Raw genomic sequence first — 24,821 nt, 5'->3', positions numbered from 1 at the left:
TCTGGCATAGCTGTCCTGCAACTCTTTTGGTTTTTGTAACCCGTTTTTGGACTGCTCCGGGCCTGCTAGATAACAGCTGTTGCAATGTCGATACCTGCTGCGGATGCTCCTCCTCCTCTTCTAAGCTATTGGCAGTGGCCACCCTCTTCCCCCAATGGATGCCAATCTGGGTCAACAACTGGGTCATCCATCACCTCCTCTTCAATGTCATGTGCACCTTCCTCTGTGTCACTGTGTATGGTGGTATAGTATGCGGGAGGGGGCAACTGAGTTTCATCAGGGTCAGATTCTGGCTCAGTACACTGCGAGGACAATGTAGTGCTCTGAGTGAATGTACCAGCAGATAAATCTAGCAGTGGCTGTGCATCAGTGCACCCCATGTCAGATTCATCTTCCCCTGGGTAATTCACGATTTGACTTGATAACTCAGGCATGGTATGTGAAAACAGCTCCATGGAGTAATCTGTAGTGTGGCCTGCCGCATCCTTCAATTTTGGTTGGGGTGAAGGACGCAAGCAAAGGTGTAGTTCATGACCATGAGCCTCCAATGACGACTCAGTGCTTTTATTTTTTAAAACTTCAGAAGAGGAGGCGATGGAGCTGGAGTCAGCAATGTAAGCCAAAACTTGTTTCTGAAGCTCCGGCTTTAAAAGCGGCTTACCTACTCCCAGAAACGGGAGCCTTCGAGGCCTTGTGGAGCCAGGCGATGACGCAGGCTCAACACGTCCTGCATTTGGTGCTATTTTGCTTTTGCAACTACCAGCAGATCCACCACCAACACCATCATAACCAGTTGCCAACCCCCGCCCACTTCCACGGACTCTTCCACCACACTTCCTCATTTTTGGGGAAAATGTACCCAAAATACCACCAACTATATGGTACTGTAAAACAAAGTACAAGGTGTATATAGTAGTGGGGAGTATTTGAATCTCTCTACAGACTTCAGGACACAGTTGTATTCTGTCAAGCCCTGTGTATTTTACACCTCAAAGTAACAGGCTGATTCTGGATGGTGTAAAAGAGGTGTATAGAGGACTGGGGAGAAATGGAATCTCTCTACAGACTTCAGGACACAGTTGTATTCTGTCAGGCCCTGTGTATTTTACACCTCAAATAACAGGCTGTTTCTGGATGGTGTAAAAAAGGTGTATAGAGGACTGGGGAGAAATGGAATCTCTCTACAGACTTCAGAACACAGTTGTATTCTGTCAGGCCCTGTGTATTTTACACCTCAAAGTAACAGGCTGATTCTAGATGGTGTAAAAGAGGTATATAGAGGACTGGGGAGAAATGGAATCTGTCTATAGACTTCAGGACACAGTTGGATTCTGTCAGGCCCTGTGTATTTTACACCTCAAAGTAACAGGCTGATTCTGGATGGTGTAAAAAAGGTGTATAGAGGACTGGGGAGAAATGGAATCTCTCTACAGACTTCAGGACACAGTTGTATTCTGTCAGGCCCTGTGTATTTTACACCTCAAAGTAACAGGCTGATTCTGGATGGTGTAAAAGAGGTGTATAGAGGACTGGGGAGAAATGGAATCTCTCTACAGACTTCAGGACACAGTTGTATTCTGTCAGGCCCTGTGTATTTTACACCTCAAATAACAGGCTGTTTCTGGATGGTGTAAAAAAGGTGTATAGAGGACTGGGGAGAAATGGAATCTCTCTACAGACTTCAGGACACAGTTGAATTCTGTCAGGCCCTGTGTATTTCACACCTCAAAGTAACAGGCTGATTCTGGATGGTGTAAAAAAGTGTATAGAGGACTGGGGAGAAATGGAATTGGGTCGCTCCATCCCAGGGCTGTGGGGTACTCTGTACCGGGCCGGTGTCAGTGGGATGCGTGTCACAGCAGCGGTGACCCAAACCGTGGCCCTGGGCGCCCAATATCAATGGCGGTGTATGTAGTTAATGGTGAATAGTTCGAGACGCCACCTGTGGTGTTCGGCAAGGGAGATGTTAAGCCGACGCTGCAGACAGATCCTCTGGGACAGATGGTGGGATGCAGCAATGGTGGTATAGCCCTCCACAGGCAGGGCTGTTGTCCCAGGGCAGTGTATATGTGGGGACACTTTGATGGTGTAGTGTCCGGCGCAGGGGATGTAGCAGTGCTGGCGGATGCAAGAAGGAATGGAGGACACTAGGGCTTGCAGTTTCAACGCTTTACTCACAGTTCTTGGTAACCACTGGTGCCCGCTTCCATGCCGTGTCCTCCGGGGCAGAGATTCAATCAACCTCCCGGGCAAGTCAGGCTTCTCCTCTCCAACACTCCGCCAACATTTGCCTTTCCTGAACGACTCCTCTATTGCGCCTTTAGTGTGAAGAGCTCCAGTACCGTGGTACTCTGAAGTTCCTCTTGTCAGATGTTCCTAACAACTCTACTCGTATGACAGACAGCTGTAGCCTGATCAGGGACCTCCTGGATCCTGGCTCTCTATCCGTGTTGCTGCTGTACCCCAAGTCTTAGATGGGAGAAGTGCATTTACAGCCAAATACTCCACCGGTGTCTGCTGCAGAACCATAAGTGTCCATACAACCTCGGGGACCGGGCCCCGGCCTTGCGCTGAGAACCTATAGGCAGGGTCCCTCTTCCAACCCACAACTCCTCTCTGTTCTCCTACTCTTTCATTCTGCGCTGTTCCTTCTCTCTCTTATGGAAGCTTAGGTTGCAGTTCTACATCTTTCTCCTTCTGTTCCTTTCCCAGTGCCAGCTGACTCAGATCACAGAGACAGCTGCAGCACTCCTTCTTCTCTCTCTCTCGGGAGCCCGTTCCACTAAGACCAGTCCTCAGCCTCTCCTGACTGACTGTCTTCCCCCGCCTTGACCTCCCGTCAGGCTGACCTGCTGTCAGCCTGCTCTCTCACTGGCCGCTGCCAGACTGACCTGAACTCCAATTCTAAACCTTCCCACTCTTTTATATATCTCAACTCCACCCACCTCCCAGCACATCTCGTGTTACGAAGCAAGGACCCACGGAAGGTGCTCTGCTATCCTCTAAGCATGGAGCCGCAATCTGATCCATTGCTGAACTATCCTGTGTGTGGGTGCAGGTGTTGGAGTGTGGAAAGGAGTTCCCAACTTACCTAGTTGGTGGGGCACTACACCTTAGGAGAAGGTGCAGTACCTCTGTGGTGACTGAGCCTCAGGGGCGCCACATACCCCCCCATTAAACACAGCACGTCCGCGGGCTGCAAGACAACAAAGTTGACAGCAAAGAAACATACAAAAATTTTGTAATGCATAACAAACTTTTCTTATACTAATCTTCCTAGTATAGGAGGTACTCATCTTGAACGTTACAAACAATTCTATCTTAAATCCTATCTAAAATTTTTCATTCTAAGTGCAATTCTCAATTCAAAGTGCTATTCTCTGCAACACATTTCTTTATTATTATTCTCTCATTTTCTTCTCTAGTACACATTTATTTTTCTACTTTCACTGTCTCTTCTAGACGCAAGACGCTGACCGCAAGTACCTGGTCTGTCACCTGTCTACTTTCAATTCTTTATTTACATCACTCATCACTAAATCAGACATTCCTAATTCTTCTATAAAAGCCATTTCTCATTTACTCATACTCTTATAAAACACATTATCAAATACTTCACAGTAAAACATTCAACAGTTATTCTTGTAAGTGCTCGAAACCGCTCCCAGCCGGGATCTCTTGCAGTGTCCTTTGAGGTAGACATCATCTTCGAAAAGTGTCCATGCAAAAACATTATCTTCGCAAAGTGTCTCTATGTAAAACCTCATCTTCGCAAAGTGTCTTTATATGTAAAACCAAGAAAGGGCACCTAAAGATGTGCAAACTATTTACAATAAAAGTTTTGAATCATACAGCGTTCATGATCTCCTCAGTTCCAAATGTAGAAACGCTGCCAATCACAACAGGGCAACAAAAGTGCTACCGGAAAAACATGATAGCAAAAAGGCACAACTGGTGCAAGCAAACCCTCCTGGGTAACAAGAATTTTAAAGTTTCTTAATGGTGGTCCCCTCCTGGGGTTCTGGAAGCTGAACTGGAACTGCTACCAGATTCAAAGTAGTCGTTGGCAATCTTTAAGTACTCCTCTTCCCAATGGGTCAAACCAGGGATCTTTGGTCTGGGCTGCCGGGCTGGAGCTGATGCAAAAGTAACCTGATTCCTGGAAGCAGGTACCTGAACAGTCTGGGTGTCAACGGTGTGTGGAGGGGCAGCAACAGGTCGCTTTGGCTTGTACCTCTCAATCAGCTCTTCTGGAATGCGACGTACGTTCAGGGCATACCACCCTCTAAGCCCCACATGCCAGGTGAATGTCACATACTCCCCAGGCTGCAGGTCTCTGTCAGGATGCCCCTTCCTCAGATGTGGCTCAACATCCCTCTGGTTGAAAAATAAGTCACTAATTTGCTTGGGGTCTGCAATAAATCCAAAACCCCTGTCTTTGTTCATGTTCAGCACTTGCCCCAATACAGCTGCATCCCGGGGGCCATAATGACCTGGACGGGCCCTCTCCTTCCGGGCCAGATCCGGGCCCAGCACAGCCCTCTTTCTCTGCTCTCTGTTCCGGTACTCCGCTGCCAGCTGTCGGATGGTCTGCCGGCAATAGGTCTCAGTCTTCTCCCCTTCTTCCTGCTCTTCCTGGGACCTGCTCCCACCCACAGGATTAGCATCCCGGTCCCAGACCAGGTCTAGCACGACCTGGCCAGCCGCTGCAGCCGGGGTACACCCCAGGGCCCTCCCAGGTGAAGGGACATCCGACATACCTGGGGCCTCCTGACGATGCGGTCCGGGTGTCGGTGGTGGTGTAACCGATGGCGGCTCCGGGTCCACGGGGGCTTTGGTTGGGACCTGCGCAGCCACAACAGGTCTGGGTGGGAGCACGTTCTCAGCTCCCGGGTTCTCCGGTGACTTCTTCGGGCAAACGGGACTCAGCCGTACGGACAGCGTGGAAGTGAAAATCAACGCTGTCGGGGGACAGTCCGGTGCAGCGGCAGCAGGTACCGGTGGAGTGGGTACCGCAGGCATAGGCCCCTCTGTGACAGGCCACTGCCTCAGCTGCTCCAAGGCCTCCTGCCTCAGCCGCAGATGGGTGATCAGTTCAGCAATTTCCTCTTCTAACTGCTGGTGGTTCCTTCCGGAGCTTGGGTTGGAGCCGTCAGCCATGGCGCCAGGGAGATCCATTTCCCCGCACTCCACAGGCCTCTGTTATGAATGGGTCACGGAGGAGGAAAAAATAAACAACAAGCTAAGTCTCAGAAAACCAGAGAAGTTGGTAACTATGCAGATTGCAGATCCCTGAACTTAACCGCACAACTAGCATCAGTCGTGGAGCGTTCCTAAGATGTTCCTAGATGCCTTGTCACAACCGGAGAGCTACATAAGCCTAAAGCAGGAAAAGAGAAAAACTAACTGCCCCAGAGCAGACCCCAAAGGAAAGACAGCCCCCCACATGTATTGACGGTGAAACAAGATGAAATTACAAACAAAGGCAGGAAAATAGGCTGAGCAAACGATGGGGCCCGGCTAACTAAACAGGACAGGAAAGGAAAGACACTGTCTGCAATCTGCCAAAAAAACCTGCAAAAATATTGTCCAACGCTTCTGATAACAAAATTAACCCTGAAGTCACTAGACTTCTACACCTACAGTATATCAGCACTCTGAAATATTCTGAGACAGAGCAAAAAGAGGCCAATCCAATAAGGGACAAAAAGCAGCTTGGCAAATACTGATACATAGGAGTGGAAATTCAGCATAGCCCCAGCAGGGGCAGGCTGACCACACAAGAAACTGAACTGACCAACAAGCGCAAGTGTGAACAATAGCAAAAAAACAAACTTAACTTGAGAAGACTGGAAGAGAGCTGAAGTCCAGGACCTGAGAAGAAGACTGAATCACCAGCACTAGGATAGGGCGTCGGCTGCCTTATATCCAGTCTGATACTCCAGAGATCCAATCGTTATCTTCCTCATCAGGTGGCAGATCACTACCACTTAAACCAACCTCACTACCTCCTGTCACCACCAGAGGGAGAACGGGAGGGAAACTCTCAACTGGTGGAGCCGAAAATGAGTTCATAACAGTACCCCCCCCTTGAGGAGGGGTCACCGAACCCTCATCCGTGCCACCAGGCTGATCAGGATAGGCCCGGTGAAAAGCACGAACCAATTTATTGGCATGAATATCAGAGGCAGAGACCCAAGAATTATCCTCCTGGCCATAACCCTTCCATTTGACCAAATACTGGAGTCTCCGTCTAACCAAACGAGAATCCAGTATTTTCTCTACTTCATATTCCACATTGCCTTTAACCATTACAGGTTCAGGAGGTGCCGCCACAGGAACTACTGGCTCAACAAACCTCTTCAACAGTGACTTGTGAATTACGTTATGGATTTTGAACGTAACTGGAAGAGCCAATCGAACAGAAACAGGATTAAGAATCTCCAAAATCTTATAAGGTCCAATAAATCTTGGCTTAAATTTTGGAGATGCAACATTCATAGGAATATTCCTAGACGACAACCAAACCATATCACCCACTTTAAACCGAGGACCAATGGTCCTACGCCGGTTGGAAAAACACTGGGCCTTTTCTTGAGAGAGTGACAACTTATCCACCACTTGGTCCCATATCTGCTGCATTCTCACAACCACAGTGTCCACACCTGGGCAGGACGTAGATTCCACTTGCCCTGAAGAGAATCGAGGATGAAACCCAAAATTACAGAAAAAGGGTGACATCAGAGTGGCAGAACTAGCTCTATTGTTCAGCGCAAATTCGGCCAAGGGCAAAAATGAGACCCAATCATCTTGATCAGCAGATATAAAACATCTTAAATAAGACTCCAGGGTCTGGTTTGTTCTCTCAGTCTGCCCATTGGTCTGGGGATGAAACACGGAGGAGAAGGATAACTGAATTCCCAAATTGGAACAAAAGGCTTTCCAGAATCTGGAAACAAACTGGACCCCTCTATCGGACACAATATTCTCAGGAATCCCGTGTAACCGAACCACCTGTTGTAAAAACAAGGGCACCAACTCAGCGGAAGATGGCAACTTTGGGAGTGGTACAAGATGGACCATCTTCGAAAATCTATCACAAATCACCCAGATAACAGTCATTCTCTGAGAGATGGGAAGATCAGAAATAAAATCCATTGAGATATAGGTCCATGGCGTCTTGGGCACTGGCAGGGGCATCAGCAACCCACTAGAACGAGAACAGGGTTTAGACCGTGATCAAGTCCCACAGGACTGTACAAAATTCCTGACATCACGAGATAAGGCACCAAAATAACCGACTCACCAAATCTCTGGTACCAAAAATACCCGGATGACCAGCCAATGCGGAGCAATGGACTTCAGACATCACTCTCTTTCTCCACTGGTCAGGAACATACAATCTTCCCATAGGGCAATGCTCAGGTTTATCCTCCTGAAATTCCTCCAGGGCGCGTCTCAAATCAGGCGAAATGGCAGAAAGAACTACCCCCTCACCTAGGATAGTAGTAGGCTCGGTCACATTAAGAGAATCAGCAAAGAAACTCCTAGAAAGGGCATCTGCCTTAACATTCTTAGTGCCCGGAAGAAAAGAGACCACAAAATCAAAACGTGTGAAAAACAAGGCCCACCTAGACTGTCTAGGATTCAAGCGTTTGGCCGACTCCAGGTAAATCAAATTATTGTGGTCAGTAAGGACCATGACTTGATGTCTAGCTCCCTGCAACCAATGTCTCCACTCCTCAAATGCCCATTTCATGGCTAACAGTTCCCGATTCCCCACATCATAGTTGCGTTCAGATGGGGAGAACTTTTGGGAAAAGAAAGCACAGGGATTCATTTTAGATGTTACAGGATCTTTTTGGGACAAAACAGCTACTGCACCAATCTCAGAAGCGTCCACCTCTACCTGAAACGGGATTGAGACATTAGGTTGCCGCAAAACCGGGGCAGAAGTGAATCTTCGCTTCAGCTCCTGAAAGGAAGAAACAGCCTCCGGAGACCAATTAAGCACATCAGCACCTTTCTTAGTCAAATCAGTCAATGGTTTGGCAATACCAGAAAAATTAGCTATAAATTTAGGATAAAAATTAGCAAAACCCAAAAACTTCTGGAGGGCCTTCAAAGAAGTGGGCTGAACCCAATCATAAATGGCCTGTACCTTGGCCGGGTCCATTTCAATAGTTGACGGAGACAAAATAAATCCCAAAAATGAAATCCTCTGTACCCCAAAACGGCATTTCGATCCCTTGACATACAGTGAATTCTCCCTCAAAATCCGGAACACAGTCCGAACATGTTCCACATGAGAGTCCCAATCCTTGGAAAAGATCAAAATATCATCCAGATAGATGATCAAAAATTTATCAACAAAGTCTCAGAAAATATCATTCATGAAGCACTGGAAGACAGAAGGGGCATTAGTGAGCCCAAAAGGCATCACCAGGTCCTCAAAATGTCCCTCTGGAGTATTAAACGCCATCTTCCATTCATCCCCATGCTTAATGCGAATAAGATTATACGCCCCCCTGAGGTCAAGCTTGGTAAACCAGCAAGTACCTTTAACTCTAGAGAATAGATCAGAAATCAGGGGTAACGGATACTGATATTTAACAGTAATTTTGTTGAGGGAACGATAGTCAATACAAGGCCTTAATGAACCATCCTTCTTGGCCACGAAAAAAAACCCAGCACCTAAGGGTGAAGAGGATGGTCTACTATGACCCTTCTCCAACAACTCCTTAATATAGGATCGCATAGCCTCGTGCTTGGGTACAGATAACTTGAAGAGCCGACCCTTGGGAAATTTACACCCCGGGCTCAGTTCAATTGTACAGTCATAACTCCTATGAGGAGGCAAAGACGCAGACTCATTCTCACTAAATACATCATAAAAATCAGCCAAATAGTCAGGAACATCATGCGACTGGGGAGAGGTGGAGAAAACAGGAGTGTCACTAAGGGCACACCAACAACCCCAACTCACCACAGACACAGATTTCCAATCCAAAACTGGATTATGGATTTGCAACCAGGGAAACCCCAGAACAATGGTATCATGCAGATTATGCAACACCAAAAATCTGCAATTTTCTTGATGGTCTGGGGCGACCCGCATTACCACCTGGGTCCAAAACTGGGGTTTATTCTTCGCCAAAGGAGTAGCATCAATACCCATCAAAGGGATAGGCGTCCGCAGAGGAGTCATAGGAAATCCACAACGTTTAGGTGTATGTGTGCTTTGAGGGGCCGTTAGGGGTACATTTAAAAAAAGAAGTGCGGGAAAAGATATGGAAAGACGAATATGTGGACATCTTTTCCTTGCTTCCTTTGGAAAAATTTAATATAGATAAAGGTAAAAATGATGAGAGTAAGAAAGAAGAAGAGGAGAAGCGTAGGTGGCGTTTGATCCCCCAGACGTTTGTCAATCGGCTACAGGCTTTTGCCATTTTGGCAAGCGTTATTGGGGAGAAGGCGCCAGAGAATTGCTCCCCCCTTTTCTGTTACATGGATTCTATTGGGGAGGCATATAGGTCTTATGGTGGACAGGCATGGCTCCGGTACGATGAGCAGTTCAGGCAACGGAAGGCGATAAGGCCGGCGATTAGATGGGACCAAAAGGACATATGCCTGTGGTTGAGAATTATGGCGGCTAGTAGATTTGGGAATTCCTTTCAGGGGGGAGTACGGATATGCCAGCCACGCCAATAGTCAGTCTTCCGCTTCAGGGGCCGGGGGTCAGGCGGGAACACAAAAAACGGGTTTATGTTGGCAGTTTAACGACGGCCAGAGTATATTTGGAGCCAATTGTAAGTTTAAACACCTCTGCTCCCATTGCATCGGTTCCTCACATGGGGCAGTCAAATGCTTCAAAAAAGCAAGTCCCAATCAGGGGGGCTAATGCCTAAGGGGGTGACTATCTAAATAGATACCCGGTTAGAGAAAAGACGCGATTGTTGTTTTTCGGTTTCACAGTTGGTTTTACGATTCCTCCTCCGCCTTTTGTTATAACTCGAGTTCTTAAGAACCTGCGTTCAGCGATGGAGCATGGGGATGTGGTGTCTGAAAAGCTGGACAAGGAGGTCGTGTTGGGCCGCATGGTGGGTCCTTTTAATTCTCCTCCATTTGAGGACTTAGTGGTTTTGCCTTTGGGGTGGTGCCCAAGAAAGAGCTGAATAAGTTTCAGCTCATTCATCATCTATCTTTCCCTCGGGGTATGTCGGTAAACCATGGCATTGATCCCGAGCTCTGCTAGGTTGTTTACACCTCTTTTGATGAGGCAGTAAGGTGGGTCAGGATATGTGGAAAAGGGGCCCTTATAGCAAAGACAGATATCGAATCTGCTTTTCGGCTGTTGCCAGTTCACCCAGATAGTTCAAAGTTATTGGGTTGTTATTGGAATGGGGAGTTTTAGGTTGATCATTGCTTGCCTATGGGCTGTTCGTTGTCGTGTGCATACTTTGAGGCTTTTAGTTCATTTTTGGAATGGGTTGTGCGCGATGTATCTGGTTTTGATTCAGTGATCCATTATTTGGATGATTTTTTTATGTGTAGGCCCAGGCGAGTCGTCACGCTGTCAGAACATTTTGAGGACATTGGAGTGGGTAATGGGGCATTTTGGTGTGCCATTGGGCCCCCAATAAGATGGAAGGCCCAAGTACTTGTTTGCGGTTTTTTGGTATTGTCATTGACACGTTCACTTGGGAATGCCGATTACCGGAAGAAAAAGTCATTGCTTTGCGGAAGGAAGTTGCTAGGGTGCACCGTTTAAAGAAATTGTCTTTGAGGGACTTACAGTCATTGCTCGGGAAATTGAACTTTGCTTGTAGGAGCATTCCAATGGGGCGAGTTTTTTCACGGAGGTTGGCTAGTGCAACTGCGGGCGTTTGAGCGCCTCATCATTTCGTTCGGCTTTCTGCAGAACTCAGGGCGGACTTGGCCATGTGGCATACGTTTTTGAAACAAAACAATGGTCGTTCTTTGCTCATGGAGGAGACGGTGGATAATGATGTCTTGGAATTGTTTACTGATGCAGCAGGCGGTATCGGTTTTGGTGCATACTTCAAATGTCAATGGTGTGTGGTGTGTTGGCCCGATGGTTTTCTTCCGGTTTAGTTCGGAATGTTTCCTTGTCAGAGATGTTTCCGATCTTGGTGACTGTTAATTTGTGGAAACGGGAGTTTTAGAATAGGCGGGTTCATTTTATTTGCAATAATAAGGGGGTGGTGTGTGCTATTAACAGCATCTCAGCAGCATCGCCTTCGGTGGTTCAGGTGCTTTGCCAGTTTGTTCTGACTTGTTTGTCCTTAAATTCTCAGGTGATGACGCTCCACGTTCCTGGGGTTAAGAATGAGATTGCTGATTCTCTATCTCGTTCACAGTGGGACCGTTTTCGTGCGTTAGCTCTGGAGGCGGAGACCAAGGGACTGGAATGCCCAGAAGCACTCTGGAGTGTGGTATCCGTGCCGATGAATCATTGATCAGGGCTTTGTTAGCCTCTAACACTTGGGCTGCGTATCAGGCGGTATGGTATTCTTGGGAGGGTTTGTTGGCTGATAACACGGGTTCAGTGACTCCAGAACATCAGATAGGCATCCTGCTTTCATGGATGTGGCGCGGGTTCGAAGAGGGTTGGTCTTCAGCAAAGGTATCGCGCATGTTGGCCGCCCTCACTTTTGGTTTCAGAATGCGGGGTCAGGTGGATTTAACTAAATCGTTTCTAATCAGACAAGCATTGATGGGTTTTAGGAGAAATAGGAGTCATGGGGATAGGAGGCGTCCTTTTGGTCTTTTGGAAAGGCTGGGGGGGGTTAGTTTCATGTTGCAGTTCTTTCTTCAAAGTCTGTCTTTTTAGGTTGGCTTTTTTCTTTGCATTCTTTGGGACTCTCAGGGTAGGTGAGCTGGTAGCCCCTAGCAAACACTCTTTTGGTGGTCTTTTGGCTGGAGACGTGGTGAACACCGAGCGTGGGGTGGAATTTTGGTTACGTAGGTCAAAAATGGACCAGGAAGGAAAAGACTCATTGGTGATTTTAGGCCCGGTTCAGGATTCCTTAATGTGTCTGGTTGCCTGTTTATTACGCTTTCGCATTTTACGGCCTAGCGTTGGTGGTCATTTGTTATGCCATGAGGACGGTTCGTTTTTGTCCAGGTACCAGTTTACTGCCATTTTTAGGAATGCTGTGCCCAGGTTGGGTTTGGATGATTCTCATTTTGCTGCTCATTCATTTCGTATTGGGCCGGCAACGGCTGTAGTGGGGCTTGGTGTGAAAGCGGTGCACCGTATTGGTAGATGGCGGTTGAGGTGTTTTTGTAGTTATGTTAGGCCGGATGAGGCAGTTCCAAGCTAGTGTTTGTAGTGTTGTATTTGCATATGTTGTTGATGTTTTGCTGAGGTTGTCTGTTTTTTTCCGTTTTCTGGTTCCATCCCATTGCTTGTTTGGATTTTCAGCCACTCGTACGTACATTAGGAAGCGTTGCGGGCTGATCTGAGGAAGGAAGGCAGGCAGCTCGGTTTTCCCAGGAGTTCGGCAGTCATCAGGTGGCTCGGCTTTCGGGGGATGTCTTGGAATAGGGTGCTGTGAGAAATCCATAACAGCGCTCATTTAGACAGGGCTCCAGACATCTTGGTTCTCCATGTAGGTGGCAACGACTTGGGGGTTAGGCCTTTCAAGGAGCTGGTCAAGGATATAAAGCATGATCTACTGCAGCTGTGGGTGTCGTACTCGGGGCTTACCATTGTGTGGCGTGCGCTTAAAAAGCGCTAATGTGAAACCAGCCTTAGCGCTATATAAAAATAAAAAAAAATAAAAAAATAAAAATAAAATAAAAAAAAAATATGCTTGGATGTGACGGTCAGTTTTTGAAATTTGACGTTAATTAACTGCCCCGGGGGGCAAATGCCTCTCTGCCACCCGGCCCAGCCCGCCCCTGCACATGGTGAAGGAGGCATATCACCAAAACAGGCAGGAAGAAGCAGTGTGGTGGCCACAGATAGAAGGCGTGCATCCGTTCCCTGTAACACCAACAGGACGGAAGTTGCCATTCCTTCTGTTAAATCTTCCCGAGTCTGGTTATTTTTTATAGTCTCTGCCGATAACCCCAAACAGGCCACTTGCAGCACTTGCCATGCCTGCATCAGCAGAGGTAGCAAAACTAATCGAAAAAAATATATATGGGTTATAACACGGAGGACCGTGAAACCAAGTACAAATGCCACAAGAGAAAAAGGTCCTCCAATGAGAGTAAAACGTTATATTTTTATTCAAATAAATGCAGAATAAAATTAGAAACGGCAAACCATACAGAAATGGAATAGCAAAAAACAAACACACTGGGTGATAGTGAGTAGCTGGTAAAAAGTTATATCAATATTCACACACAAGAAAGTGCATAAAAAGGGATATATGAAAACTTCATAAAGTGCTTAGTGCAAAAATATTACTAAATCATATATCTCATATCTCAGAATATGTTTATATCAATCCATAATAATGCATAAAGAAATACTTAAAATATTGGTGCAGCAAAAGGATTATGAGAGAAGAATATTAATAATATCTATAAAAAAAATCATGCACACAAAAATTAATCATATGCTGGCATTGCTAGTTTTGCCCATATCTGGTCTAATCAGGAAGGGACAAGAGCCCTTAAACCTATATTGTAAGATGTGAATATGTGGAGAGGACCAGATATGAGGGAATGCTCCTTATGGCTGTAAAAATGAAAGACTTGTATGTGAGTTATATTTACCAAGTAGCGGTGTCACCCAGGGTCCCCCTTGACGCGCGTTTCAATGGCTACCTTCCTCAGAAGGGGTGCTCAACCTCCCGTTTCAAAAGACCACCTTTTTATACCTGGATATAAAACCACTAATCCTCCATGTGATGCATTACGTCATCCTCAGTTCAGGTCCCCAGAAGTGTGTCCCCATGAAAAACCGCCGTGCTCCACGTGTAAAAAAACGCCGCTTTCACCAATGCAAGATACCCGGAAGTGCACCCTCGTAGTCGTCTTAGCAACAATTCCCCATGCGCATATTAATAACCGGAAGTACGAGCGCCATCTTAGGTCCCCCGTGACAGGAAGTGTACTCCGTTGTCTTGGAGATAGCTCATCATTTAGAGAACACAAATAGAGCAGATCTAAGTGTAATATAAATAGATCGATCAGCTATTATTTAGAAAGACAGACTTAAAGGGATATAAAATCAACTGGACAAAACCTTTAAGCATATATACCACATATATGAGGATATTCTTATTGAATGTACTGTTTGCTGTATGTAATTTTATTATGACCAAACGGGTGATGCATGCGGGCCTTCATGCATCCTCCTTGTCATTATAGATGTTTTAATCATAAAATATATATATATATATATATATATATATATATATATATATATATATATTTGAGAAAAAAATTTAAAAATACTTTCGTGATAAAGAAAAAATAATCATAATTTTGATAAAAATATTAAAAAAATTATAAATGAAAAAATAAATAATAAAAAAGAAAAAATGAGAAAAAAATAATATAAAATATATATATCAAATCTGAAATGAAAAACAAAGAATACAGCACAATTAAAAGTGAATAATTTATTAAAGTGAATATGACACGAATATGTGACAGTGCGCAGTGAAATATAAGTACGTGCAAATTAGTCATTACACAGTCAATGTGTATGAACAGATCAAAAAATTAGACCCAATCAAAAAATGATTCTCCTACAAAGAAGTGCAACAGCAGTAATCCGTGAAGCACCATGTAACCATAATGTGCACAAAAAATTATGCTAAAGTGACAGTGAAAATATGCAAATAAAAAAATACTCAAAAAAGCAAAAAAACTTTAAGCATCGTCTGAGCATAGTGTGCACAAAATGTTGTGCATAAAGTGATTTGGTGCAGAAATAAAGTACCATTGAAGCTCAAATATGTGCATATTATGCACAAAATGTTGTGCATAAAGTGAGTAGTGCAGAAATAAGGTGCTATTAACAATGATGCACAAGTATAATGTACATCACAAAGAAAAAATTTTTTTGGTTATTGACAAATAGTTTCATACTCACCATAATGAAAATTACAGCCTGTAAAAACACACATAACAAAGCAAACAAACATATGTATATACAAAAATGAGGGTACACTCCAGCAACACCAGATAATTATAACACCAAAAATGGAATATGTATATGGGATTAAATTCAAAAACTTAAAAATATTATACCCATGGAAAAAACTGGATATGGATGAAACAGGAAAATATATATTCCCGATACAGTCTCATAGTTCCATCTTGACATAATTCTTTGATAATGTCCATTCAGCAGATATATGGAAGGAACCGAACATCCACAGGTAAATAGAAGACGTGATATAAATAACCCTTCAGTGACAGGTATAGGTGATCAAAACAAAAACAATAATTAAAAACAATAGTTAAAAACAAGTAAATAAATTCATTCACAAAATGGAAGCATAGGTCAAGATTTCGTTTAAACCTTTGGGGCGTACCGTCTGCAGTCTCCAAATCCATTTAGATTCCATTTGTGAGAGTTCCTTCCTAATATCTCCTCCTCGATGGTCCATCAGTACACAATCAATGCCAATAACTTTTAAAAGTTTGGAGTCACAATTGTGTGCAACTTTGAAATGTTTTGGGATTGGTTTCAATGTTTTCCAATCTGCAATTTTGTCAGCGTTAATGATGTCCAATACATGCTCAAGAATTCTAACACGTAGTTTTCTCGACGTCAAACCCACATAAATCAATTTGCAGGGATATGTTGCATAATAGATGACTCCTTCTGTGTTACACGTGATATGTTTCCTTATTTTAAAATCCTTTGTCCCATCACTTGAATGGAAAGTAGTTTCTCGTCTCATATTTGGACATGCAAGGCATGAACCACATGGGAAGAAACCTTCTTTTGGGCCACTAACACCAAAAATGTTTTTAGGTAAATCGCCAATAAAGTTACTCCTGACAAGGTGATCCTTTAGATTCATGGCTCTTCTATAGGTAATTGATGGGCGATCAGAGATATATTCATGGAGTACTGAGTCCGTGATCAAAATTTATATGTACGTATTTATATTTCACTGCGCACTGTCACATATTTGTGTCATATTCACTTTAAAAAATTATTCAGTTTTAGTTGTGGTGTATTCTTTCTGTTTTTCATTTCAGATTTGATTTTTTGATTTTTTTTTATATTTTATTATTTTTTATTTTCTCATTTTTTTATTTCTTTTTTTATTTATAATTTTTTTTATATTTTTATCAATTATGAATATTTTTTCTTTATCACGAAAATATATTTAAAAAAAAAAAATATTTATATATATATATATGTGTGTGTGTGTGTGTGTGTGTGTGTGTGTGTAAATTATGATTAAAACATCTATAATGACAAGGAGGACGCATGAGGGCCCGCATGCATCACCCGTTTGGTGATAATAAAATTACATACAGCAAACAGTACATTCAATAAGAATATCCTGGTATATGTGGTATATATGCTTAAAGTTTTTTGTCCAGTTGATTCTGTATCCCTTTATGTCTGTCTTTCTAAATAATAGCTGAGCGATCTATTTATAATGCACTTAGATCTGCTCTATTTGTGTTCTCTAAGTGATGAGCTGGCCGAGTATGGTACGATGCTGACGTGCTGAGTGACGTGATATCTCCAAGACAACGGAGTACACTTCCTGTCACAGGGGACCTAAGATGGCGCTCGTACTTCCAGTTATTAATATGCGCATGGGGAATTGTTGCTAAGATGACTACGAGGGTGCACTTCTGGGTATCGTGCATTGGTGAAAGTGGTGTTTTTTACACCTGGAGCACGGCGGTTTTTCATGGGGACACACTTCTGGGGACCTGAACTGAGGATGACGTAATGCGGCTGGTGGGAGACGCACACCACACAGGTGACCTGCATCACATGGAGGATTAGTGGCTTTTTATCCAGGTATAAAAAGGTGGTCTTTTGAAACGGGAGGTTGAGCACCCCTTCTGAAGAAGATAACCATCGAAACGCGCGTCAAGGGGGACCGTGGGTGATATCGCTACTTGGTAAATATAACTCACATACAAGTCTTTCATTTTTTACAGCTATGAGGTGCATTCCCTCATATCTGGTCCTCTCCACATATTCACATCTTGCAATATTGGTTTAAGGGCTCTTGTCCCTTCCTGAGGAGACAAGATATGGGTAAAACTAGCAATGCCAGCATATGATTAATTTTTGTGTGCATGATTTTTTTTTTACAGGTATTATTAATTTTCTTCTCTCATAATCCCTTTGCTGCACCAATATTTTATGTATTTCTTTATGCATTATTATGGATTGATATAAACATATTCTGAGATTTGAGATATATTATTTAGTAATATTTTTGCACTAAGCACTTTATGAAGTTTTCATATATCTCTTTTTATGCACTTTCTTGTGTGTGAATATTGATGTAACTTTTTACCAGCTACTCACTGTATCACCCAGTGTGTTTGTTTTTTGCCATTCCAGTTCTGTATGGTTTGCAGTTTCTAATTTTATTCTGCATTTATTTGAATAAAAATATAACTTTTTACTCTCATTGGAGGACCTTTTTCTCTTGTGGTATTTGTAGCAAAACTACCAGCCTGACCACCACCAGCATGATTAGGTACATGGCAGCAAAGCACCCGACTTTGTGGACCGAATCCCAGGCTCCAGGGACACTGTCTGCAGGAGACAACACTGCTTGTTTGACTGTTTTGCGTACAAGCCAATCCCCATTTCAGCGTGCCTGTGAAGATGCCTCGAGCCCTGCACCTGTTGTTGACCACAGTCAAGCAGCACCATCATCAAGCCTGTCCACATCCTTGGCCCAGCCCAGCCTTCAGTTGTCTATAACCCAGTCATTGTAACGCAAGTGAAAATACGCCCCACAGGCTACAGTATTTAATTCGCACATTTCTCGTCTGCTTGCGCTTGAAATGTTGCCTTTTAGGCTCATTGAGATGGAAGCTTTCTGCCACCTGAAGGTGGCACACATCCCAAGGTACTCAGTCCCCAGTCGCCACTATTTCTCCCGTTCTGCTGTACTGGCATTACACCATCACGTGTCCCACAACATTACCTGTGCCCTCAACAATGCTGTTACTGGGAAAGTCCGCCTAACCATGGACATGTGGACAAGTGCTTGTGGGCAGGGATGGTACATCTCACTGATGGCACACTGGGTTAACATAGTGGAAGCCGGGACCCAGTCGGATCTTGGGATGGAACACATCCTCTCCACGCCGAGGATTGCGGGCCCTATGTCAATCAGAGTTGTCCCCATAGTCTACAGCTCCTGCACCTCCTCCTCTTCAGCTTCCATCTCTGAAAAGAACACATCAGTCAGAAGCTGGATACACTGCAGCACTGCCTCAGCCAAGCAGTAACCGGCTGTGCTGAAGCTAATCTGCATAGGTTACAAACCGCACAATGCAGAAGAGTTGTAGACAGCACTGAAAGAACAGTCTGATATTTGAATGACACTTCTGAACCTTTAGCCAGGTAGGGTCGTGTGTGACAATGGCCGGAACCTGGTGGCGGCTCTGAGGCAAGGTGAGCTCACACACGTACCTTGCCTGGCCCATGTGCTTAACTTCGTGTTTCAACTTTTTCTCAAATGCTATCCGGAACGGCCGGATCTGCTAGTGAAAGTACGCCGTCTGTCTGCCTATTTTGGAAAGTCAGGTACAGCTTCAGCTACCCTTGCCGTGCTTCAGCAACGTTTGCAGCTTCTGGCTCACTGACTGGTGTGTGATGTTCCCACATGTTGGAACTCTACACTGCATACAATTGTGGCCAAAAGTATTGACACCCCTGCAATTCTGTCAGATAATACTCGGTTTCTTCCTGAAAATGATTGCAAACACAAATTCTTTGGTATTATTATCTTCATTTAATTTGTCTTAAATGAAAAAACACAAAAAGAATTGTCCTAAAGCCAAATTGGATATAATTCCACACCAAACATAAAAAAGAGCGTGGACAAAAGTATTGGCACTGTTCGAAAAATCATGTGATGCTTCTCTAATTTGTGTAATTAACAGCACCTGTAACTTACCTGTGGCACCTAACAGGTGTTGGCAATAACTAAAACACACTTGCAGCCAGTTGACATGGATTAAAGTTGACTCAACCTCTGTCCTGTGTCCTTGTGTGTACCACATTAAGCATGGAGATGGAGAAAAGAAAGAAGACCAAAGAAATGTCTGAGAACTTGAGAAACCAAATTGTGAGGAAGCATGAGCAATCTCAAGGCTACAAGTCCATCTCCGAAGACCTGAATGTTCCTGTGTCTACCGCGTGCAGTGTCATCAAGAAGTTTAAAGCCTATGGCACTGTGGCTAACCTCCCTAGATGTGGACGAAAAAGAAAAATTGACAAGAGATTTCAACGCAAGATTGTGCGGATGTTGGATAAAGAACCTCGACTAACATCCAAACAAGTTCAAGCTGCCCTGCAGTCCGAGAGTACAACAGTGTCAACCCATACTATCTGTCGGCGTCTGAATGAAAAGGGACTGTATGGTAGGAGACCCAGGAAGACCCCACTTCTTACCCCGAGACATAAAAAAGCCAGGCTGGAGTTTGGCAAAACTTACCTGAAAAGCCTAAAACGTTTTGGAAGAATGTTCTCTGGTCAGATGTGTCAAAAGTAGAGCTTTTTAGGCAAAGGCATCAACATAGAGTTTACAGAAGAAAAAAGAGGCATTCAAAGAAAAGAACACGGTCCCTACAGTCAAACATGGTGGAGGTTCCCTGATGTTTTGGGGTTGCTTTGCTGCCTCTGGCACTGGACTGCTTGACCGTGTGCATGGCATTATGAAGTCTGAAGACTACCAACAAATTTTGCAGCATAATGTAAGGCCCAGTGTGAGAAAGCTGGGTCTCCCTCAGAGGTCATGGGTCTTCCAGCAGGACAATGACCCAAAGCACACTTCAAAAAGCACTAGAAAATGATTTGAGAGAAAGCACTGGAGACTTCTAAGGTGGCCAGCAATGAGTCCAGACCTGAATCCCATAGAACACCTGTGAAGAGATCTAAAAATGGCAGTTTGGAGAAGGCACCCTTCAAATATCAGGGGCCTGGAGCAGTTTGCCAATGAAGAATGGTCTAAAATTCCAGCAGAGCATTGTAAGAAACTCATTGATGGTTACCGGAAGCGGTTGGTCGCAGTTATTTTGGCTACAGGTTGTGCAACCAAGTATTAGGCTGAGGGTGCCAATACTTTTGTCTGGCCCATTTTTGGAGTTTTGTGTGAAATGATCAATGTTTTGATTTTTGCTTCATTTTCTGTTGTGTTTTTTTCATTTAAGACAAATTAAATGAAGATAATAATACCAAAGTATTTGTGTTTGCAATCATTTTCAGGAAGAAACTGAGTATTATCTGACAGAATTGCAGGGCTGTCAATACTTTTGGCCACAACTGTATGTTGGAAAGGATTTGTGAGCAGAAGAGTGCAGTTGTTGACTACCAGCATCAACAAGGCCGTAGACATTCAGTTCAGACTCCACTCAAAACCTCAGGATTGGACATGGATGTCAGACATATGTACCATCCTCCAGAACTTTAGAGCTGCACCAAGATGGTGAGCGGCGATGATGCAATAATGATCTTCACCAACCCACTTCTCAGCATTCTGAAAACCTCTCTGGTCACAATTAAAGAGGATGCATTGCAGGCAGAGCACGAGGACATTGAGCAAGGAACCATACAGGGTGATTACACTCTGCCCAGGCTCAGGTCATCGCAACGTGGATTGGTAGACGAGGAGGAGGAGGAAGAACTGGAGCTACTTTCATGCGCTGTAGATGGTACTTCAAGCACAGCTGTCATACCGTCTGTTCAGCGGGGATGGCCTGAGGACAGGGAGGAGGAGGATGAGGAGGACAGCATGTTCAGTCTTCCTGTTGGTGAGAACACGGATGTCTTGCCTGTTAGCAGTCTGGCAAGCATGGCTGTCTTTGTTGTGCTGCGTTTCCCGTGACCCACACATTATAAAAATTTTCGGTGACTCATTACTGGTTGGTGACACTTCTAGACCCACGCTACAAGAAGAACTTTAAATCTCTTCTTCCAGAGGCAGAGAGGTGTACAAAAATGTTGCTGTACCAGAGGGCCCTTGTAGCGGAATTACAGAAAAAAGTCCCATGTGAGAACGTTGGCAGCAGACGTCAGAGTTTGTTGTACATCCAAGGAGTCCAAGCGAGAGAGACAGAAGTACAATCCAGCTCAGGCAGGGGAACAATGGCAAAGTTCTGGGACAGTTTTCTCAAACCCTCCCATCGTGCCACCACAGAGGCAAGGGGTGCTGTAACAAGAAGTGCAATGTTTGGTAAGATGGTGAGGTAGTACCTTGCAGATCGTACAAACGTCCTCCGGGATTCCTCTGTGCCTTTTTAATTATTGAGTATCCAAGCTGGACACGTGGCATGAATTGGCTCTCTACGCCTTGCAGGTCCTGGCCTGCCTTGCTGCTAGCGTTCTTTCAGAGCGGGTTTATAGTGCCGCTGGTGGAATTATAACAGATGAGCGCATACGCCTGTCAACTGACAATGCTGACAGGCTGACTCTTATAAAAATGAACAAGGGCTGGATTGGGCAAGACTTCTGTACACCACCGAATGAAATGAGCGAAACACAACCTCAAATGCATTGTCTTTTTTGTGGAGGTGTATTCTCATGCTCCTTTTCACAACCACACATGGGTATTCACTTCCTGATTTGGTCTGTTTGGTGTTATCCTCCTCCTTATCCTCATCCTCATCATCCACAACCAGTAGAACACCAGGGTGAACATATTCCGTGATGCAAAAGTCACTCACTTTTTGCAAGGGTGTTTTTATGATGCCTGATACTAATTTGAAACCAAAACAAATGTTACTCCCCCAGGGGGAACTGTCATAAAACTGAGATGTATGCATATTCTTTCCATTTATTCTTATATTTACCATTTTTCCTTATATATACCATTTTTCCTATCTGTGGAACATCCTCTTATGACCTAGTGTATACAGTATACCTAGGTCTCCAATATAAAAATAGTGAAATCCTATTATACTTTTATTTATATCCCTATATCTGAGATGTTGCTGGGGACAAACATATCTCATTGAACACATTCTGGCGTCATTCATATGAACTTGTGTTCGCCCCTCCCTTTTGTTATTTTCTTTCAAAGGTGGATTCACATTTTTTTATTTGTTTAATTTCAATATGATTTATCATTATGTCTCCTCATTCTCCGCCACTAGATGACCACGGTTAATGTGTTCTGTGCTGCTACAGGCAGTCCAATTTTTGGCAAGGGTGTCTATGATGCCCATAAAATATTTTTAACAATTTTACTCCACCAGGAGGAAATGTTTTTTCAGCCCATGCACTTGGTGTATGGGCATTCCAAGTCTAGGAGACTCGCTCCTTTCAATTGGACATAGTTTTAAATCAGGTCTTCCTCCACGTCTCATCATCCACCGCCACTAGATCAACAGCATTAACGTGTTCCGTGCTGCAACAGCCAGTGTCGAATTCCGAACTGCTACGTCGCTCTCACCGCGTACCTCCAGAGCTGGTGCACGCTGCCCGACTTCTTCATTTACGGTCTCGCGGCCGGTGCTGAGGTCCCGTAGGGTGCACGCATGTGCCGCGCACTCTTGACTCTGCGGCACTTTTTGTTAAGAGGCCCTCCATGTTTCTTCCAAGGGGGGATTGGGGTTATTGGGGTGCATATGACTTGGTAGCAGGGCAGGCCTTGCAGGCAATGCATAAGAAAACAGAATGGGAGTAAAAAATGAATAATGTGAAGTGGATTTTCCTGTGCCCATCCAGTATGTGGGTTCAAAGGCTTATTGGGGTGCACATGACTTCGTAGCAGGGCAGGCCTTGCAGTCAATGCAACATTTTTTATGGAAGCCATCCTGGACATCTCGTGAAAGGGGTATTTGGGTGCCTCGTAATTCTTGGCAGCCCATCCACCCACTGCATAGGCTATAACAGTTTAGGAGACCCACAGTTCAATAATGGCTCTTTAAGCAGATTAATGCCGCCTGATGCCCCTGTAAAAATGGGCTCTGGGACTTTTACAGTCCCTCCTTCAGAAATGAAACGATATGTCTGCTTATGTGTCACACACCACATGGCAAGCTAGGGTTGGTCTGAACATAGCCCAAGTGGTGGAGGAACATTTTCGTCTAGCGTTATTTATTTTGCCTTATATACAAGTCAATAACCTGGAAAAGATGTACCTTAACATATTTCCCAGCAAAATCCGTTTTCGTTTCATTTTGGTATGTTTTTTGGTGCAGCGGTAAAAATGGCATGAATCGCTGACAACATTGTTTAAAGCTGTGAACTAGGAGTCAGGAATGTTTCCAGGGGCGATCCCCATGATGTCCCTGTGTCAATTGAGCAGTGTTTTCATCATTTTCAGACTTTTTAGACCTTAAATGGACTCCTGGGGGGATCATAGTAAAAATGCTCTGGTCTCCCATAGACTTACATTGGGCTCGTTGTTTTGTCCGAGTACCTGAGTATTCCAATTTGCTCAACCCGAACAACGAGCACCCGAGCATTTTAGTGCTTGCCCATCACTAACATATACTAATCTCAACTTTCTCCTACTCAATTTAATTTTACCAAAATATTTATAGAAATGCTTCTATAGAATTGATTTAAAATATCTAATATTGTAAGAAATACTATTCCCTGTTATTGAATAAAATTAAAATCCATTTTATTCTTGGCAGATGGCTGTAGCAGAGGCTCAGAGAAACATATCTTCTTTTCAAATTTTAAAGCAGATGATCATGGTGTCACATCAGGTTCATATGAAGAGCAGAACAATATCCCGGATCCACCTCCAAGTCCTCACATTGAAACTATTTCAACTGATTCTTTTCAACAAGACCTGTCTTCTGATTCATCACAGACTGTTGAACATAGTAAAAATAACAGAAAGGATATTCAACATCAAAGTACTTACAAAGGAGAGAAACAGTTTTCATGTTCAGAATGTCGGAAATGTTTTACTCAGAAAGAAGATCTTGCTGTTCACAAGAGAATTCACACAAGAGAGAAACTATATTCGTGTTCAGAATGTGGGAAATGTTTTACATCCAAATCAAACCTGGTTACACATCAGAGAATTCACACTGGGGAGAAACCATTTTCATGTTCTGATTGTGGGAAACGTTTTACACAGAAAGAAACTCTTGTTTGTCATCTGAGAATTCACACAGGGGAGAAGCCATTTTTATGTCAAGAATGTGGTTACTTTTTTTCAAGCAAATCACAGCTGTTTAGACATCAGAGAATTCACACAGGAGAGAAACCATTTTCATGTCAAGAATGTGGGAAATGTTTTACTCAGAAAGGAAATCTTGTTATACACAAGAGAATTCACACAGGGGAGAAACCATATTTGTGTTCAGAATGTGGGAAATGTTTTACATGCAAATCACACCTGGTTATACATCAGAGTTCACACAAAGGAGAAGTCATTTTTATGCTCCAATTGTGGGAAACGATTAACACGGAAAGAAACTCTTGTTAATCATCAGAGAACTCACACTGGGGAGAAACCATTTTCTTGTCCAGAATGTGGAAAATGTTTTAGAAACAAATCACACTGGTTACACATCAGAGAATTCACACTGGGGAGAAACTATTTTCATGTAAAGTATTTGGGAAATATTTTAATCATAGCTTCACTCTTAGCTCGCATATGAAAAACCATACAGAGTAAAAAAATAAATTTCATGTTCAGAAT

At 43.9% G+C, this 24,821-nt stretch overlaps 1 protein-coding gene across 1 annotated transcript in view; it reads left to right on the top strand.

Annotated features, from left to right (window-relative positions):
• LOC141051173 (uncharacterized) overlaps positions 1-24,605 on the top strand; it is a 130,687-nt gene extending 106,082 nt beyond the window's left edge. Inside the window, exon 6 of the mRNA XM_073548038.1 lies at positions 23,800-24,605. Coding sequence (XP_073404139.1) covers positions 23,800-24,605 — 806 coding nt within the window. The remainder of the gene's footprint in view (positions 1-23,799) is intronic.
• The last annotated feature ends 216 nt before the right edge of the window (positions 24,606-24,821 follow it).

The sequence above is a fragment of the Dendrobates tinctorius genome, unplaced genomic scaffold (genome assembly GCF_039654945.1).
Source record: "Dendrobates tinctorius isolate UK_male_01 unplaced genomic scaffold, ASM3965494v1 ptg000155l, whole genome shotgun sequence".
NCBI lineage: Eukaryota > Metazoa > Chordata > Amphibia > Anura > Dendrobatidae > Dendrobates > Dendrobates tinctorius.
The sequence above is the reverse complement of the archived record's forward strand: the minus strand, read 5'-3'. Positions and strand labels throughout refer to the sequence as shown.